General features: G+C 43.9%; 1 protein-coding gene across 5 annotated transcripts in view; it reads left to right on the plus strand.

Moving 5' to 3' along the window:
- Positions 1 to 19,424, plus strand: part of RSF1 (remodeling and spacing factor 1) — a 131,926-nt gene that overhangs the window by 107,906 nt on the left and 4,596 nt on the right. For 3 of the 5 annotated variants that reach the window (XM_050940345.1, XM_050940336.1, XM_050940350.1), the window contains exon 16: positions 3,687 to 12,725. The exons of 1 other annotated variant lie outside the window; for it this stretch is intronic. In XM_050940345.1, coding sequence (XP_050796302.1) covers positions 3,687 to 4,270 — 584 coding nt within the window. In that variant the 3' untranslated portion in view covers positions 4,271 to 12,725. Of the gene's footprint in view, positions 1 to 3,686; positions 12,726 to 19,424 lie in introns of those variants that run through there. One more of the 5 variants, XR_007772577.1, reaches the window with a different exon arrangement.

The following is a 19,424-nucleotide window of genomic DNA, read 5'->3' on the forward strand; positions in this document are numbered from 1 at the left end:
CTCAGCAGGTCTTTTCACAACCCCGAGTCATCCATCCACCCGGACATCGTGAACACCATCTTCCGACAGTTGGGAATTCCCTAGATAGACCTGTTTGCGACAAGTCACAAGAAGAAGTGTCCGCAGTTCTGCTCCTTCCTGAATCACAACCCGGGCTGAATCGCGGACGCGTTCCTTCTTCCCTGGAAGGACCACTTCCTTTACGCGTTTCCACCCATTTCACTCATTCACAGGGTGCTAATCCAAGTTCAGAGGGATGAAGACTCGATAATATTGATAGCTCCAGCCTGGCCCCGTCAGCACTGGTATGTGTCTCTTCTAAAGCTGTTAGTGGAAACTCCGATCACTCTACTGATGCTCCCAGACCTGATAACTCAGGACCACGGCTATCTTCAGCATCCCAACCTCGAATCTCTCCACCTCACGTCTTGGAAGCTCTATGGCTAAACCCAGTGGAGCTTGCTTGCTCTGATCCAGTTAGGAAAGTCATCCTTGGCAGTAAGAAACCATCTGCTAGGGCCACCTACCTAGCCAAATGGAAGAGATTCACAATTTGGTCATTGCAGAAACACGTCTCCTATGCACTCGACAATACCTTTTATCTTGGACTACCTTCTGTACCTGAAACAGCAAGGGCTTTCTATGTCATCAATAAAAGTCCACGTGGCTGCCATTTCCACCTTTCACCGGAAATGGTCAGTCTTTGCCAACCCAATAGTTGGATGCTTTCTTAAATACTTGACAGGCTATACCTTCAAGTATGACAACCAATCCCGGCCTGGGACCTTAACCTTGTTGTTTCCAGACCAATGAGCCCCCCCCCCTTTGAGCTACTCAAAACATGATCTTTGCTCTTATGTATCATCGAAGGTAGCGTTTCTGTTGGCAATAACATCTGCCAGGAGAGTAGCCAAGCTTAAGGCCCTGATCTGACCTCTGACATCTGACCTCCTTACACAGTCTTCTATAAGGACAAGGTTCAGCTTCGGCTGCAACCAGCCTTCCTCCCGAAGGTCATCTCCCAGTTTCATGTTAATCAGAACATTTTTCTTCCAGTCTTTTACCCTAAGCCACAGTCAAACAGCCAAGAACAGAAACTTCGCTCTTTGGATGTTTGCCGGGCGTTAGCTTTCTGTATCGAGCATAGCCATTTTAGAAATCTACCTAACTATTCGTTGCAGTAGCAGACAGAATGAAGGAGCTCCAGGTCTCTTCTCAAAGAATTTTGTCATGGATTACATCATGTGTCCTGACATGCTACAATCTGGCGAAAATACCTGTCCCTGCACTGACAGTGCACTCCACCAGGGGTAAACAGTGAGGTGGCAAAATTTGCAGATGATACAAAACTACTCAAGATAGTTAAATGAAAAGCAGACTGCGAAGAGCTACAAAAAGATCTCACAAAACTGGGTGACTGGGCTACAAAAAGGCAGATGAAATTCAATGTTGATAAATGCAAAGTAATGTACATTGGAAAACATAATCCTAACTATACACATAAAATAACGGGGTCTGAATTAGCTGTTACCACCCAAGAAAGAGATCTTGGAGTCATTGTGGATACTTCTCTGAAAACATCCACTCAATGTGCAGCGGCAGTTAAAAAAGCTAACTGAATGTTGGGAATCATTAAGAAAGGGGTAGATAAGACAGAAAATATTATATTGCCTCTATATAAATCCAGGGTACACCAACATCTTGAATATTGCATGAGATGTGGACTCCCTCTCTCGGAAAAGGTTCAGAAAGGGGCAATAAAAATGGTTAGGGGTATGGAATGGCTTCCGTATGAGGAGAGATTAAGACTTGGAAAAGAGACAACTAAGGAGGGATCTGATAGAGGTCTATAAAATCATGACTGGTGTGGAGAAAGTAAAAACGAAGTGTTATTTACACCGTCTCTTAACACAAGAACTGGGGTCACTAAATGAAATTAATAGGCAGTAGGTTTAAAACAAAAGGAAGTATTTTTTCACAGAATGCACAGTCAACCTGTGGAACTCCTTGCCTGAGGATTTTGTGAAGGCCAAGACTATTAACAGGGTTCAAAAAAGAACTAGATAAATTCATGGAGGATAGGTCCATCAATGGCTATTAGCCAGGATGGGCAGGATGGTATGAATGGAAAGCTCGGAATGGACAACACGGAATGACTCACTTGATGATTCCCTGTTCTGTTCATTCCCTCTGGGGCACCTGGCATTGGCCACTGTTGGAAGACAGGATTCTGGGCTAGATGAATCTTTGGTCTGACCCAGTATGGCTGTTCTTATGTTTCAAAGAGCAGGCACTGTGTGTCAAATTGAGAATCCATAATTAGAAGATATTTGGGGAAATGTTGGCCGAAATTTGTAAAGCGCTGTAGGATCCTTCAGGATGAAAGGCGATTAACTGTATTATACAAGTTTATTGTCTTTTGCAAACTGAGCCTTAAAATGTAATTTGCATTCTCTTCCGTTAAATTGGATGTAGAGAGAACCTCTCTGCCAAGAATCTCCTATATAATACAATAGCCGCTCTGGGAACTTTAGTCCTTTGACTCCTAGACTTTTGGCTTACCAATGGTTAAATAATAGTATTTGTTCTATGAGATAATTTGCATAGTATTAAATTTGTTACTGGCTTTTTATGCAGTAAAAACAGCACAGCGGTACCATTGGTATTTTCCCCAGGCATATCAAAGTATAGTGTGTAACAGTGTCACTGGAAATAGAATTACCTGGAAGATTTATTGTGGAACTGTGTGAAAGACTGCTCAGAAACACCAGAGGCAACTTGCCTGTTGTAAAAATTTTTGTGCAAAAAACATACTTTTAGATGACCATGTACACACATTGTACACACATTCTAGGTAGCTCAGAATGGCCCGATGAGTCAAACTGCTTGGTGTATGATTTCCTGTCCCAGCCTCTTCCTTCCCAGACTATCAGGAGCTACAGATGCTGGGGGGCTATAGAATACTCCCTCTATTCAGGGAAAAGACATTACATTACAGGTGCCCTCTGGGTTATGCAAACCCGACATACGCAAATACGTACTTATGGAAAAAGTTCTGTAATCTAGAACGCGTGGGGGGTGTTTTTCTGTAATGGTTGGGTATACGTTTCCGACTTACGCAAAATTCGAGTTATGCAAGCCGTTACGGAATGGAACGCTTGCGTAAGTCGGGGAGCATCTGTATACAATAGCAAACCCTCCAGCTGAAATTTAAGGCAATGTTGATGAGATTTGAAAGGAGTCCTATACAATTCTCTTTGGGAAGGCTGATGGCCATAATATGGGCTCTCGGTGTCTGGAAGAGTGTAAAGTGGGTGTTAAGAGATTAGGAATAAACTTTCTCCACAACCTCTCTGAATGCATATTGTTACGTAATTATCCATTGTGTGGGATTACACCTTCTCCTCAAGCAGTCAGTGTCAGAAACAAGATACCAAGCGAGATGGACCACTAGCCTGATCTAGTATGGCAATTTCTATTTATTTTATTTTATGTGCGAGTACTCTAACAAAGTTTCAGAAGGCCTGGCAGGAATTGGTGTGAGAGGGGAGGGGTGGCGGGATGCGAGACAGAAAGGATTGACATTTCAGAAGAGAGGGATAAAAGGGAAAATATAAAGAGCAATTGTAAATGTTTTGCCTGCCGTCAGATTTTGCTAACGGCTTTAAGTCTGTTCCTCATTCCAGAGAGCTACATGTCCAAGAACTCTGAAGATGATGAACCAGCAAAGGAATCAAAGCAGTCTATTCGAAAACGTAGCCGAAGTACAGACGAATACTCAGAAGAAGAGGAGGAGGATGGGGACGAACCAGAGGAGGGGGGGAGACCTGTCCGCAAACGGCTGAATCGAATTGAAACAGATGATGAAGATAACTGCGACAATGCGAACAAAGATGCAGAAAAGCCTGCACCTGCAAATAAGCCATCAGCACCTCATGCTCCTCATGACAGCACCAAGAAGCCCTGCTACCGGATAGAAAGTGATGATGAAGATGACTTTGATAATGTAGGGAAAGTAGAAAGCCCGTTGGACTACAGCCTAGTGGACTTGCCTTCCACCAATGGACAGAGCCCAGGTAAAACTATTGAAACCTTGATTGGCAAACCAAGTGAGAAGACTCAAGCCCCCAAGGACAGCACAGCCAATGCCAACCTGGCACCCAATGGGACGGGGGGTGGTCAGGAGGTAGTAGGGCCAGAGGAAGAGGAGGATGAACTTTTGAGAGTGACTGACCTTGTTGATTACGTCTGTAACAGTGAACAGTTATAAGACTTTCTTCCATTTTTGTGCTAATTTATTCCACGGTAGCTCATACCAGCGGGCCAGTTATTAAAAGCTGTTTTATTTTTCCTAGAAGACTCTCCACTACAGTATCACTTTTTAGAAGCAAGAATTTCACCAGTTCTGCAGTCTTTCTGTGAAGTGACCAGTTTTGAACTTTGAAGATAAATTGCTGTAAATTCCCTCTTAATTTTTTTTCTCTCCTTCCAAGTCCATGGTCCTGGGTAATTTCATTCACAAAAACCTTATAACAACAAGAGATTTGTATATTTTTGACTTTATATTTCCTGAAAGCATACAAATTTGTTGAAACATGTGGCCTATGAAAGCATTCCAAATCGGTCAGGGCCCAAAACGTAACTGGGGCAGGGGGCAGCGGGAGGCGGGAATGGGGGCGTGTGTGCAGAAGCACTTGTGCTTTAGCTTTTTCATATGAGATATATATTATATTTAAATGTTCACAACTTAGATTACAATTTAACAGACAGTTTAAAAATTAATGTCTCTACTGTTGCATTTTGTGAGTTGTAGGTTAACATACATAGCTCATTTTAGTAACCACCTTCATGAAAGCAGCTTGATTTAAGATTGGAGATAACCACAGTAAATAAAGAGGCCAAGAAAATACAATAAACAAGAACTCTAGTATCCATTTTGACTTGCAGAGTTTCCTGATAAACATCCTTTAAAGTGTTTGTACAGTAAAGTGTACTGTAATGAAGTTTTGACGGTCAAAACATGCTAGCAATGAATTTATAAAACAGTTTTTCCATACATTTTTCATCAGATGGCCTTTAATGTACAGTATCTGGTGGGAGGGAATCTGTGTGAAGTTAGTTTGTAAATGGAATGATACCATGTGAGTGCTGTAAACTTTTCACAGATGCCAGAACCGCTGTATAAAGTAACTGCCTGGCCGTTTTGAGTTTTAAATCATCTATCAGAGTATTTTGAAAGGAATACGTTTGTACATACTGCATTGACCACAGGATTACAGCACATCTGATGATGGAGGGATTTTCAAACAAACCTTGACTGGTCCATTCATGCCCCTAATATCTACTTCAAATTGAAGTAAACAAATGGAGCAGTTTTCCTTTTGAAGGTTTTCTGTTTTGGATTTGTGTGTTTCTGTTTTGATTTACTTATCTGCCTGGATGTACTAGCAGGTTTTGAATGTAGTGTTGGCCTTTGGCCATTAGAATTTTCTTAAAATACATTTTAATAGTTGTCACGTGACCAACTGATTTCAAGAAGGCAGTATTTCTGTGAGAAAATGCTTGACTCCAAGACAATATCTCATCACTTTGAGTGGCATGTACATTAGCTCAAGTGTACAGATTTTTTTTAACAGTTTATTTGGCACATAATAGACAGTGAAGCTGAAGTTTGTTTTGGATAGCACTCAGTTTTCTCTTCGCTCTTAATTAAGATGTAGGCTGTAAAGTTTATACTTGTTGTAGCCCACAGCTAAAACATAGCTGCCAAATGTTGAAATCTGATAAGGTCACATCTGTTAAACCTTTTGCGCTGAGATTTGGATTCCTCCTCCCTCCCCCTCCTCCGGTGTTATGTCCATTGCCGGCAATGGATGCACCAAATTTGCTGCTGGCACCAAGGAGTGAATTCTCCTTCCTACCCCACCCAAACCTCCTCAATGTCGTATTGACTAGTCAGTCAGTAGTTAAGCACTTCTGTTTCATTGTAATAAAACTGGCATTAGGCCTTTACTAAATACCTCTCTAGAAAACCTAGATCCAAAAATACCTACCTTCTAGCCTTGAAAGTCCTTGTTTTTGTTTTTCCCCTCTGTCCATGTTAGTTCTGTAGAACCGACTGCATTAACGTTATTTCATTGGGATTCTAGCAGTTCATATATCCTCATATATAAAACTAAAACCATCAAAGATGCAAAAGGTTAGGACCCACTCATCGTTTGCTATGGTAAGCAAGGTTTGTGACTTAAGAAAATGACAATTCACTTTTTCTTTCCAAATGAGTTTATTCCCTTGGAATTTTTAAACAAATAATTATTTCCACCATGTCAATTTATAGTTAACAGGTTTCATTAACAGATGTTTAAACAGGGTAGTGCGAAAAGCCACAGAAGTTAGAAAGTGTTCTTAAGAGCATATGTAGCATTTTAAGCTACTATACCATATATGCTTTTTTTTTTTTGCGCTTAGGTGATGCGACAGTGTAGTGCTGCTACATTTCTAATATACTTGTATTTAAAATGATGAATGACATGTGGCTCCCATTTTTCAATGTTAGTAACTGTGCATTTTTAGTATTTGCAGTGCAAACTGTCTAATTCATATATGCAATACTCTGCGCAGCCACGACTTCTGTTTTGTTTAGGCAGTGCCATAACCCTTTTGTTCTCTGACTTAGCCTTTTAGTATCTGATCAGTGCTGTAGCAAGCATTCTTGCTGTAGCATTAATTCTAAATTATAGACATAAGTGGGCAATTAATTTCAATGTAAGAAAAATACAAAAGAGTTGAAAGTATTGGATACACCAACCAGAGAAAAAAATCAAATATTGTGTCTTAATTGTGGGAATGATGTAAAAGCAGACAATATCATAAAGTTCAGTCACAACACTGGAACGGAGGATCCAGTCATTTTTCAGGTACTGTCAGTTCCATAAATATATACATGATTTTGATGCTGCTATGGAGCTTTACTTCCTGTATGTCAGTTTTGTAGATTGACCTTCTATCTGATTAAGAAAAAGTCCTCTCTGGTGTTAATGTCATCCCAAAGAGCCCAAGCCTGAAACCCTTACACAGGCAAAGCTCCCTTTTATATCTGTGGGAATCCAGACTGCAACATTTGGCTCAAAGAGAGGGCTTACATTTTCAACCCCATCCCAATCCCCAGTTTTGAAGATTTTCTGCTTGCTGGGAAATGTATAGTATCTTATTTGGGAAATGGCACTTCTTGATAAGAGCACAAGTGACCCCTGGTCAGATGGTAAGAATATTTTCATTAGTCCACACTATGGAAATGTCTTCCAGTTGATTTGGTGTCATTCGCAGATTGTGTTCTACTGTAATCTTGGTAAGGAATGAAGTGCAATGTTTTTGGATTATGTTAATATCCACAATGAATACTAATCTTCAGATGTTGATTAAGTTAATTAGCAAAAGATCAAGTTTTAGAAACACAACAGAGACTTGCTTTGGGTTATTTTAACGGAATAGTTCCAACTGGAAAAGAATAAGCAGATATCAATCCTATATGTAAGGATTTGATTGCACAAACAGCTACCCATCAGGTTGTGACTAAAAGTTGCTATATTGCAGATTTTTAAATTGAACATTGTTTAGTGCAGAACTGACTGGGAAGAAAGTTAATTAAGTGCAGTTTAGGTTTTAAGCAGCACTGGAGAGGGGAGGAAGCTACAAATTGAGGGAATTAAATGAGGGATGGAACTTTCTGATCATTTCACGAGAAGAATGATATTTGCTGGCTTGCAAACCACTTGTATGAGCATTGATGTCAAAAGTGTACAGTAAATTCACTTCACACTAAATGGATGTGATGGATTACATTAACAAAGCCCGTAATAGAGTAAGAACTTCACCATGGCTGTTTTTGTTGTCTTTGATTCTTCTAAATGAGTGTATTCCTGGTTTTAAAAAACAAATGTAGACACAATGTATGTCTCTTTGTTTAATTATGAGTACAGGAAGATCAATGCTAAACAGTGAACTCTTTGAGCATTTGATAGTTGATTCAGAGTTGTGCACATTAAATTACGTGAACCCATTAACACATCTTTTCTTTATCTAATGGCTTTTGCATTTTAACTGCACTTGAGAAGACTATTCTTCTGCATCAAGGTGCCTCAGTTGCTCTTCTGCTAATGGAGGCTGGACTGTATTCCTTTTGCTTCTGTTTTGTCTTCACTGTGTCTGAACTCCTCATGAAAGACTGACCTATTCAGAGAACCTCAAGGCAACATGTATGTTCATAAAAGAAAAAACCTTTGCATGGCAGTCCATTTGTTCTAATTTATCTTAGTAACTTTATCATTTGAACTAGGTGACTATCCGAATGCTGTAGTAGTTCAATAATTCTAATAGTACACTGTCAGGGTGTCCGTTACAGACCTCTGTTTTCAGGCATTTCTAATTTGGCATTGAAAGCTCTTCAGCGTGAAGGCTTGGCCCAACAGTCATTTCTTTTTAAATTTGCTTCCAATCACATACTTTCACAAACTACCTTTCTTAAAACTAAACAAGATAAAGGCACCTGTTTTTAAAATCTCCTCTGTATACAGTAATTAAATAACATTTTGCAGTCATGCTAGTCCAAAAATGGTCTGATCAAGATATTTGTATCAACTGGTTCAAAATGGCAAAAAGTGATTGTGGCACATGTGCAGTGACTACTGTTCACAGGTTTGTATTATAGATTTAAATACACAAGAGGCATCCTATGTGCGTATTTATGTAAGAACACTTCCAGTCCATTGGGAAAATAAAACCTTTAAAAAAATGTATATAAATATTAAATCCTTCAAACAAAAACAAATCTTTACTGGAAAAAAATATACTGAATGGAGGGGGGGAGAAAGAAAGCAATTCATGTTAAGTAGTCCTGGTCTGCAAGTCCTGACACACAAGTGCATCTATGGAAGTCATTAAGACTGCTTTTAGGAATACAGGTTTGCAGGATTAGGGCTGGAATTCTTGACACAATCTAGGAAATCCTGGCTGCCAGTCTTGGCTTTTGTGTTTAACCCCTCACCTGAGTTAAGGGGTGGGATGTTGCTTTTAAGTGTTTTGGAAGTCAGGAAATATGAAGTGAGCAGAGAGAGGCCTTAATTTTTGTTGAACTAATGTTTGCAATATGTATTGACCTAAATTTTCAAAAATTATTAATGATTCTGGATGCCTCCATTTTTGGGTGTCCAGTCGGAGACACGTTGAAGACGCCTGACTTTTCAGAAACTGCGAACACTCACTTACTGAAAATAAGGCCACTTTGAGGTGTCTCCCATTGGACAACAAAAAATCAAGACACTGAAAATCATTAATCTCTTTTTGAAAATTAAGTCACTGACTAAGCTCTTATTATAGCATCAGTATAACTGCCTGTTTGAATGACAGAACTCCAATCAGCAAAAAACAAGGTTGCATGGGTAGTGAAATACCGTATATACTCATTATAAGCCGAATATTTTTGGTAAAAAAGTGACGCATCAAAGAGCGGGGGTTGGCTTATGAACGGGTCTACACCAAAATTTGATGATTTTAAACTCTATGGAATCATTGAATTGAATACCCAATACAGGGATTGGCAACCTTTGGCCTGCACCCCACCAGGGTAAGCACCTTGGCGGGCCAGGCCAGTTTGTCTGCTAGTGGGAGCTGCGATTGGCCAAACCTGTGGATGTGGCAGGTAAACAAATTGGCCCGACCCACCAGGGTGCTTACCCTGGCGGGCTGCAGGCCAAAGGTTGCTGATCTCTGATCTAATACATTGTAGTTTTGTTTACCTGGAGCATCTGCAGGCATAGAGTCCCTCAGCTCCCTGTGGCCGCAGTTCGGTGTTCCCAGCCAATGGGAGCTGTAAGAAGTGGCACAGGAAACAGCAAACTGTGCTGGGAATGGCAAACTGCAGCCACAAGGAGCTGAGGGGCTCCATGCCTGCAGACGCTCCAGGTAAACAAAATGTCCCGGCCCGCCAGTGGCTTACCCTGATGGGCCAGAAGCCAAAGTTTTCCAACCCCTGAAATACAGGGTCGGCTTATGAAAGGGTCATACAGTTTTTGCTGTTTTTACCTATCCATTTTGGGGGGGGGGGGGGTCGGCTTATAAATCAATGGGCTAATGAAGGAGTATATACAGTAATTGCCCAAAGCTTCAGAGTAATTTAACTTATTTGTACATTCCAAAAAATGTATATAGCTTAGAACAACACTTAAATTATGTACAGTTTCTGAAGGAAAGAGTAGAACATTCTAAAGTAGATAATAGATTTTTACAATTGAGAGTAAAGGCTCCAGACACAATTACAACTATAAAAAGTCTGACAACCTGGGTTTTTAGATATCGCTCTGTAACTGCTTGCACCCGGTACCTGTTCTGAGCAGTAGAGACAAGGGAAATGCAGGCAGAGGGGACACATTGCTTAATATGGGTACTTGTGGCTGTAAATATTTCTCTGATTGCTACAAATAACCCCAAAGGTTACTAACTAGAGCTGAGAGATCAGAGGGGGAAAATGTTGCTCTTTTTTTTCCAGTTTGTTTACTATGTGCATTAGATAGCACTTTGTGTATAGTCAGCCTCACTGTTTCTCAGGGCTAGTAAGAAATTGTTTCCTCCTGTCATTTTGAGTGGATCTTTCAAATGGCAGTACGGGACAGGAAGAAAAAATAGCAAAATGTGATTGCACACTCACAACCATTTGCAGAAGGAGATTCAGACAGGCAGAGTGTTGAAACAATTTGTAATTCACTCTTAAAAACTGACCATTTCAAATTGACTGTACCCTTTAAGACACTGAGGTTGACACCCTCTTGACCTCATTCCTATCCCCTTTGAGCAGCTGCATAAAAATCAGTGTATGTTAGCAAAACTGGTTTCCTGCAACGGATGAATGAGTGCTAAAGGGTAAGTGTGGATGCAGGGTTTTTTTGGAGCAATACATTAGATATTATAACACTGTTTGGCTTTGGCACAATCTGATGGAGGCCACTCTGTATGCTTATCCCTCCTCTTATGACCCAAACAGCTATAGTGATTTGTAATATTTAGCTTAGCCTGTTAGGATGTAACAAGTTGTTGTAGCCATGTTGATCCCAGGATATGAGAGAGAAATGGTGGGTGAGGTCATATCTTTTATTGGACCAACTTCTGTTGGTGGAAGGTACAAGTGTTCAAACTACACAAAGCTCTTCATTGGGTGTTTGAGCTAAATACAGGTCGGGATTTTTGTTTGTAGTTAGTTCCAACTTTTTAGCTCAGGCACTCTGCTTCCTCCAGACCTGAAGAAAAGCTCTGCAGAGCTTGAAAGCATGTACCTTCCACCAATAGAAGTTGGTCCAGTAAAAGATATTATCTCACCTTGACACTCTCAGGACTTAACAAATGACTCTACAGGAAAAAAAGTTGTTCTACTGAAAGCCGTAATAGGCGTAGTACTGGCACACCATTTATTAGCTCGATGACTTAAAGTTCTTAATAGATATTAAACTGCTACTAAAGTTAATGTGGTAGAAAAGGAAATCAAATCATAAATCTTTTGCTTTTAATTTCATACTCATTACATTGACTCTGAAATCTTGTATAGTGTCTTATTCTTACAGTACATTCATTAAAGTGGTACTTCCCCCTAACTTGCATTAAAATTCTTTTAAATGCCAATGGTTGCTAATTTCTTACTTGTTTCACGGCCCTCCTTTATAATACATAGCCGCTATCATATGCTAGTTGACTGATTCAAAAAGTTTAATATCACTATTTTAGTGTATAATGGCTGTCAAATGGGCACGTTCTGTGTGTTTATACCTGATGTTCATGTCTCTATTCACTGTCCCAGTAAATTTAATACAGATTGCTTGCTAGCAGAATGGTTGTTCCAATACTCTGTGATGATTAGATCAAAACTCCCAAATATGGTCTCTTAAATTTTAAGATATGCTTACATGAAATACAGTTTTTGTCTTACTTCTGTGTGCTGTTTAAATGTTGGCAGAGAAACCTACAGTTCCTTAAAGTTTTTATCTCAAATTCACTGATGGCCTCATTTTTGTTTTATCTTACTCTTAAGAGGTAACATGGTAAATTTCAGAAAGCTTAGCAGCTCTTTCTAGAGTTTAACCCTTGCTTTGCTTGAGTCCTGAACCTTGATTTTTAAATCTTTCTGTGAAATCATGGCTTGCTATATTTTGAGGGGAAAGGACTGCAGTGCACACACTGCATGTGTTGTGTGTGTGGAGGGGGGAAAATATGTTGAAAAAACTGGAAGTGTAATTCTTGTTGCACATAACTAGGTTGGTGCTTTCACTGTTTTGTTTCCCACCAGTAATTTCACCTGCATGTAAAACATGATACATTAAAAAAATTTAAAACGAAAGTCATGGTGGTCTCAGTGCTCAAAGGGGTTAACTGCAGTTTAATAACAGCTGATGTTTTTAGATTTGCAGTACACAACTGTTTAAATACTGTATTCCTTGTAAATGAAGTAAAAAAAAAATGTTAAGGCTGGTGCCAATATTTTTGTTAATGAAATGTTCATTGTTGTCTCTCACTACAGTCTGGTCAGAACTCTTTGTGTATAAGCTGGGCCTGAAGCCATTTTATAGCTTGTAGGCCTAATTGTGTAACTTTTTCTTTCATAATGTTTTTGTTATAATATCTACTGTCATTTCTTTCATATAAATATGACATGTAAATTGTCATAATAAAAAAAATTAAATAACTTGATGATGTACAAAGTATAATATGTCTGGGAGAAGCATGTTTGCTTTTAATTTTCCTGGCACCTAAATAGCAAGGAGGGGCTTCTTTTTGTCTGACTTTAAGGTAGACAGTGGAAAATGGCTGCTACAGATCGGTCCAGCCTTTGAAAGTGACATTTGGCTACAAGTAGCAAATTGTGCTGTTTCTCTTACCCAGTTCAGCCTGTGAGGTTTTCTCTTTGACCAGCAGTTGATGACAGTGAAGACATTTGAAATCCTTATATTTTCTATATCTGCGCTTGACTGGTCTTTGCTATCAGTTTTCTCTATATTCTATATCTTCTAGATATACTATTTTAAAAAAGAAATATAGGGCTGTTCTATTAGTTGATCCAGAAAGGCAAATTGGGAGACTAGCATCTTAGGACCACATTTTTAAAGGTATTTAAATGCCTGGTGAGATTTTTCAAAAGCATCTGGGCACTTACCACCCCTTGAAAGCAATGAGTTTTAGGCACCAAATTGCTGAAAATCCCACTAGGTGCCTAAATATTTTTACAAATCTGACCCTTATTGCTTTAGCTCTGCTGCCACCTGTTCTCTTTGACTGACTAAACCCATGTTTATACAAAATCATTGTCGTCGTAAGGCTTAAATACTCTCCTCAAAGTGAGACATCCAAAGCCAGTCTGTCAACAGAGCCTATCAGACATTTATGGGTGCCTTGGTCAGGGGTTCACAATCTCCTAGATCAGAGTTCAGTAATTTGATTGTAGAGGCAGGTTAAACATAGCCTGGAAAAGGCTCAGCTTTGCTGAGACCTGGAGAATGTTGGTGCTTGGCAAGAGGCCAAAGCACCTTAAAGAAACAGCTGCAATTAAAGGTCCAGTTTAGGAAAGGAAACACATTTGATAATTCCTTAAAATCATGTTGATGGCAAGTAAATTGATTGGGACTGCTGGTAACCTTTAACGCTTATAATGTTTTGGTTTTTTTCATGATGTGGTTTATGGAGGCTTTTGGAAGGGGAGATCCTGGCTGAAACCTGTTGCTTTGTTGGAGTACTAGGAGGCAAAGGAGGAATGGACTGGGTAAGCGGTACACAAAAATGACACTCAGTGATCCTACATAGAGTTCCAAACCAACTGGATTTTGCCAAGCGCTGACACAAGTGGAAGAAACGCCTAAACGTACAATAGTTCTTCTGCAGTACAGTGTGGATATAGCAACCCTAATAAGAGTTTAATACAGAAAGGGGACCATCTTGAATTTGAAAGTGGAAACATCATTTTGTATGGACATGGAAGAACCAAACTCATGCATATGAGAAGAAAAATGTAGGGGATACAGATAAATGGTAGATTCTCAAGGTAGGCAGAGTAAGCTTTGTCTATGCAGTTATGAGTTGGAGACACAGCATGCCATTTATGTGATGCTGTAAATTGGCTCTGATCACTCTATGTATCCACTTGCCTTAAGCACTTCAGCTTTGTCTGCCGTCATCTACTTAATGGTGCAGCTCACCTAGTGGTGAAAGTGGTAAGGTTCAGTGTCTCTTACCACAGCATTATTGTGGTTAAAACACCTAAGCCATGTCTATGCTACAGCTTCCACCATTTTTGTTACTGATAGAGCTGTACCAGTGATGAATTACAGCCATGAACTTTGTATAGACAAGGATTTCCAGGTGTCGTCAGCATCTCTTGAGATAGATCACTGCTTTTAGCCATAACTTACAAGCAGCAATATGATAGCCAAGCCATACAATTCCAGGCGCAAAGCCCTGAAGCTTTCAGATGGGACTGCAAGAGCTCTGCTGCTTTGTTCACTTATTCATGCATGACAAGAGGGGCACCTGGGCTGAGCCAAGTCCTGCAGAGAATATTAGAACCACTAACTGTGACAAATCTAAAAAATGTGTTTACCGCTTCTGGTAGCTGGTCTGATAGGTGCTTATGGCAATGGAAAATCATAACATTAAGAAAAGGAGTTTCTTCTTCGAGTGCTTGTTCACGTCCATTCCACATTAGGTGCACACGCACTGCGTGCACCAACATAGGAAAGTTTTTCCTTACCCACTCCCGGCGGACAGGCGGGGCCCCCGCCAGTGGCACCACTGTGCCGTGTATATATACCCCCGCTGGACTGACCCCCTCCAGTTCCTTCTTACTGTCTGTGGCAGCATTAGAACAACCTCTTGCTCTCAATCTTTTAGCCTTAGCTGTTATCAGTTAGTTATCAGTTAGTTAGCATTTCATTGTTGTTGGACACTTAATAGATTAGGTGCTTGGAGGATTCTAGTGCCCACCCTGGGCTGCAGGGCATGCTGCAGGCCCACGGATTTAAGGCTTGTGCCACACGCCACAAGCCTATGCCGGTTAGTGACCCCCCACGACTCCTGTCTACGTTGCTTAGGGGAAGCTCACCAAACAGAGCAGTGTAAGATTTGCAAGGCCTTTAAGCCGAGAACAAAGAGAGAGAGAGACTTTCGCTTAAAGCAGTTGTTGATGGAGGCAGCGCTGCAGCCATTGGGCCCGGAACGCCCGACGCCGGCCCCAGCCTCCTCCGTGCGGAGTGCCCCGGAGCCGTCGAAAGATGCGGTACCAGCCAAGCACCCCAAGCCATCAGCCCTGGGACACCAAAGTAGGCCCCAGCACCGCTCATCCTCCCCGGTGCAGCCCAAGACAAAACCAAAGAAGGGGTGCGGACGCTCCCCACAAAGGAGACCGGCGCCATATCAGGCCCCGGGTTCCAGGAAGAGCGGCATGGACACTGCACCAACTTTGGCACTGGTGGTACCGGTGCCACAAGTCTCACCGAGTTCAGCTATAAGTGAACTCAGTGCGGACGAAGGGCTCGAGGGCGTAATAGATCAGCCCTCCACACCTGACACCTCTGAGGCTGCAAAAGACCTCATCAGATTGTTGATGGCGAGCCCCCTCTCGGCCAGGGAGAAGTCTCCGGCACCCGGACCCAGGATGCTGTTGAAGGGAAAGCCAGCAATGGTGCGCCCTTCGAGGACACAGCCCTGGCACCACTCCTGGCTTTGGTCCTGGTCGAGCTCCGAGTCTGTGGACTCCCCGTTACCCTTGACTCAGAGGGAAGTCTCGGTACCGGAGGCGAGTCAGCGAACGGGGTTAGTGCAGGGCACACAGCACTCCCCGGTGCCACCCCCCTCCCCCCGCCATGAGACTGGCATCAGGAGAACAGAAGCCAGGAGTCGCCAAGGGCTCAGGAACATCGGTACTGGTCCAGAGAGCAGCAGTACTGGTCCTGTTCCCGATCAGCAAGAAGCCAATCGTCAGCCTCCCGCCGACACAGATCGCCGTGGCACTCGTGCTTGGCATCACCGGAGTTCGGTGCCAACTCTGGCCAATACAGCTACCTGCAACAGGCTCCGGACAGCAGGGAACAACAAACTGGTTGGTAACCACAATGGGGACCACCAGGGCACTGGCCCTTCTGGACCCCTTGGGCCTACCACCAGCATCCAGGCCCAGCTACTCAGTACAGTGGTGCCAGTCCCTGCACCGACGCTCATCCATAAGGGAAGCTACGGTGTCCAAGCCACCTGCAGCCTCGCCGAGCGAGAGACTGGGGAGCCCAGCACCGTACGCGGTGCCGCCCCAAGGCCACCAGCCCCAGCTTGAGCCGGAAGCCCCTCCCCTGGGGGAAGGGGACCAGGGAGACCAGCTAGAGGAAACTGAGCAACTGCTAACTTCCTCGTCATCTCCAGATGAAGCAGTAGTAGGCACGGCAGTAACAGGACCTCTGCCACTAGACCACAAAGCCCACCAAGAGCTGCTACATAAGGTGGCCCATAACTTGAGGTTGAAGCCAAGGAGATGGTTGAGCAGGAGGACCCCATGGTGGACATTCTGAGCCCAGAAGGTCCATCCAGAATAGCGCTCCCACTCATTAAGACCATTCAGTCTAATTACATAACTATATGCAGACCACAGCATCCAGTGTACCAAGTCAAAGGTGTGGAGTGCAAGTACTTCGCCCCGTCAAAGGGATACGACTTCTTGTTCTGGCACCCGAGCCCATGTTCCCTGGTAGTCTCAGTGGTAAACGAGAAGGAGCGCCATGGGCAACAGGGGGCCTCCAGTTGAGGATTGCTAACCAGGAGGCCATCCTCAACAGGCATAACTTCAACTCCTGGATGGCAGTGGGGAAGTTTAAGTACAACCTCCCACAAGGCTCCCAACAGGAGTTCACAGCCCTGATGGAGGAAGGCAAGGCCGTGGCGAAAACTTCCCTCCAAGTGTCCTTGGACTGAGCAGAAGTGGCAGCCAGGACAATTGCATCGGGCATGGTCATGCGGCACTCAGCGTGGCTTCAGGAGTCAGGTCTGCCACTTGAGGTCCAGAATTTGTTCCAGGACCTCCCCTTCGAAGGGTCCGGACTCTTCTCTGACCAGATGGACGCAAAGACTCTAGAGCTACACTCAAGTTGCTGGGTATGCATACCCCGGTGACTCAGAGGAAGCCCTTTAAGCCACAACCTCCTCCCCAGCGCCAGTACCAGCCTCGTCCTCGACAGAAGCCTTACTGCAGGCAAGGCGGAGACTACAGGAGGCGGCGCAATAATAACAGCAACTCCAGTAGGCCGGGCCAGAGTCAAGGCCAACATAAATCTCAGCCGGGCCCTAAGCTAGGCTTTTGAAGGTGCGTTGAAGGACAGCGTACCAGATCAACTACCGGATCCATCCCCTTGTTTCCTCAACCACCTGTCCCACTTCTCCCATGCGTGGTCCAGCATTACATTGGACCGTTGGGTGTTATGCACGGTGCAAAGCGGGTGCATGCTACAGTTTTCCTCCCTGCCTACCCCCCAGCCCCCTTCCCCATCCCTCTTCAGGGACCCTTCTCACGAGCATCTCTTAGAAAAGGAGGTTCGCTCGCTCCTAGAGGCAGATGTGGTACAGATAGTACCTGTACACCTAAAGGGGAAAGGGTTCTATTCCACTATTTCCTCATCCCCAAGGCCAAAGGGGGTCTTCATCCTATTCTAGACTTGCGTGGGCTCAACAAGTTCCTGGTCAAGGCCTGGTTCCACATGGTCTCTCTGGGCACTATCATCCCTTCCCTGGAGCCGGGAGACTGGTACGCTGCCCTCGACGTGAAGGATGCATATTTTCATATCGCCATCCACCCAGCGAATTGCCGATTTCTGCGCTTTACTGTGAACCAGGAACATTACCAGTTTACGGTTTTACCTGTGGTCCCACAGGTTTCACAAAATGCATGGCGGTAGTGGTGGCATTCTTGCGGAGGCAAAGGATTCGAGTTTACCCTTACCTCGATGACTGGCTCCTGGTGGGTCGGTCCAAAGAAGAGGTTTGGTCCCACGTGAAGAGGGCATTGAGTCTGGTCCGCAAGGTGGGGCTCCTGGTCAACGTTCCCAAGTCCATTCTCATTCCAATGCAGAGAGAGGAATTCATAGGGGCGGTCCTAGATGCGGTACAGGCAAGGGTAAGCCTTCTGGAATCGTGATTCCTGGCCATTCAGCAAGCAGTGAACTCCCTGTGCCAGTTCCCCACTACAATGGCCAGATGTTGCCTGCGGCTGCTAGGCCACATGGCAGCTTGCACACGTGTGGACAGGGACCCCCTAGACTTGATTGTGGCAGCCCCGGGGGACGTGCTGGACTCCTTGATGTGGTGCTGGTCCCAGACCATGGTTTGCAAAGGCATCCCCTTTGCTGCACAACAGCCGGAATTGACGCTGGTAACAGACACGTCAGACCTCAGATGGGGGGCTCACCTGGGGGACCTCAGGACCCAGGATGTGTCGTCAGGGGCAGAGCAATTGCTCCATATCAAAGTGAAAGAGGTCAGGGCGGTTTGTTTAGCCTGCCAGACCTTTCATGCCACTCTGAGTGGTCACAGCGTTACAGTTCTGACAGACAACACGACTGCCATGTTTTACGTAAACAGGCAGGGCGGAGCCCGTTCCTCCCTGCTCTGCCATGAGACTCTCCTCCTCTGGAACTTTTGCATAGCCCATGCCACTCACCTCGACGTGGTGTATCTCCCAGGGGAGCAAAATGAGCTGGCGGACCACCTCAGCAGGTCCTACTGCATGCACAAGTGGACAGTCAGAGCAGACGTCATGCTTTCGCCCTTCCAAAAGTGGGGGTTTCCCCTGATGGACCTGTTTGCTACCGAGGGCAACGCCCAGTACCCTCAATTCTGCTCATTCCAGGGTCACAGCCCGGGCTCAACAGCAGACACACTCGCAATCCCGTGAGGAAGGGAATTGAAATACACCTTTCCCCTGATCCCCGTGGTGCATAAGTTACTGCTCAAGGTGCGCAGGGACAGGGCGTCGATCATTCTCTCCGCCCCGGTCTCGAGCTGTTGGTGGAGGCCCCGATAACCCTGCCTCTATACCAGGACCTCATTACACAGGACGGAGGGCGGCTTCTCCACCCCAACCTGCAAGCGCTGCATCTGACAGCATGGAAGCTATGTGGTTAAATGCTTTGGAGAGCCAGTGCTCCCTTCCTGTGCAGCAGGTTCTACCTGGTACTAGGAAGCCCTCTACCAGGGCGACTTACTTAGCCAAGTGGAAGAGGTTCTTGTGCTGGTGTGGGTTACAACAGATACAGCCACACCAGGCCCCAGTGCCGGCCATTCTAGAATACCTGCTGCACCTCAAGCAGCAAGGGCTGGCCCTGTCCTTGATTAAGGTGCACCTGGCGGCTATCTCCGCC

The sequence above is a fragment of the Gopherus flavomarginatus genome, chromosome 1 (genome assembly GCF_025201925.1).
Source record: "Gopherus flavomarginatus isolate rGopFla2 chromosome 1, rGopFla2.mat.asm, whole genome shotgun sequence".
NCBI classification, from domain to species: Eukaryota; Metazoa; Chordata; order Testudines; family Testudinidae; genus Gopherus; species Gopherus flavomarginatus.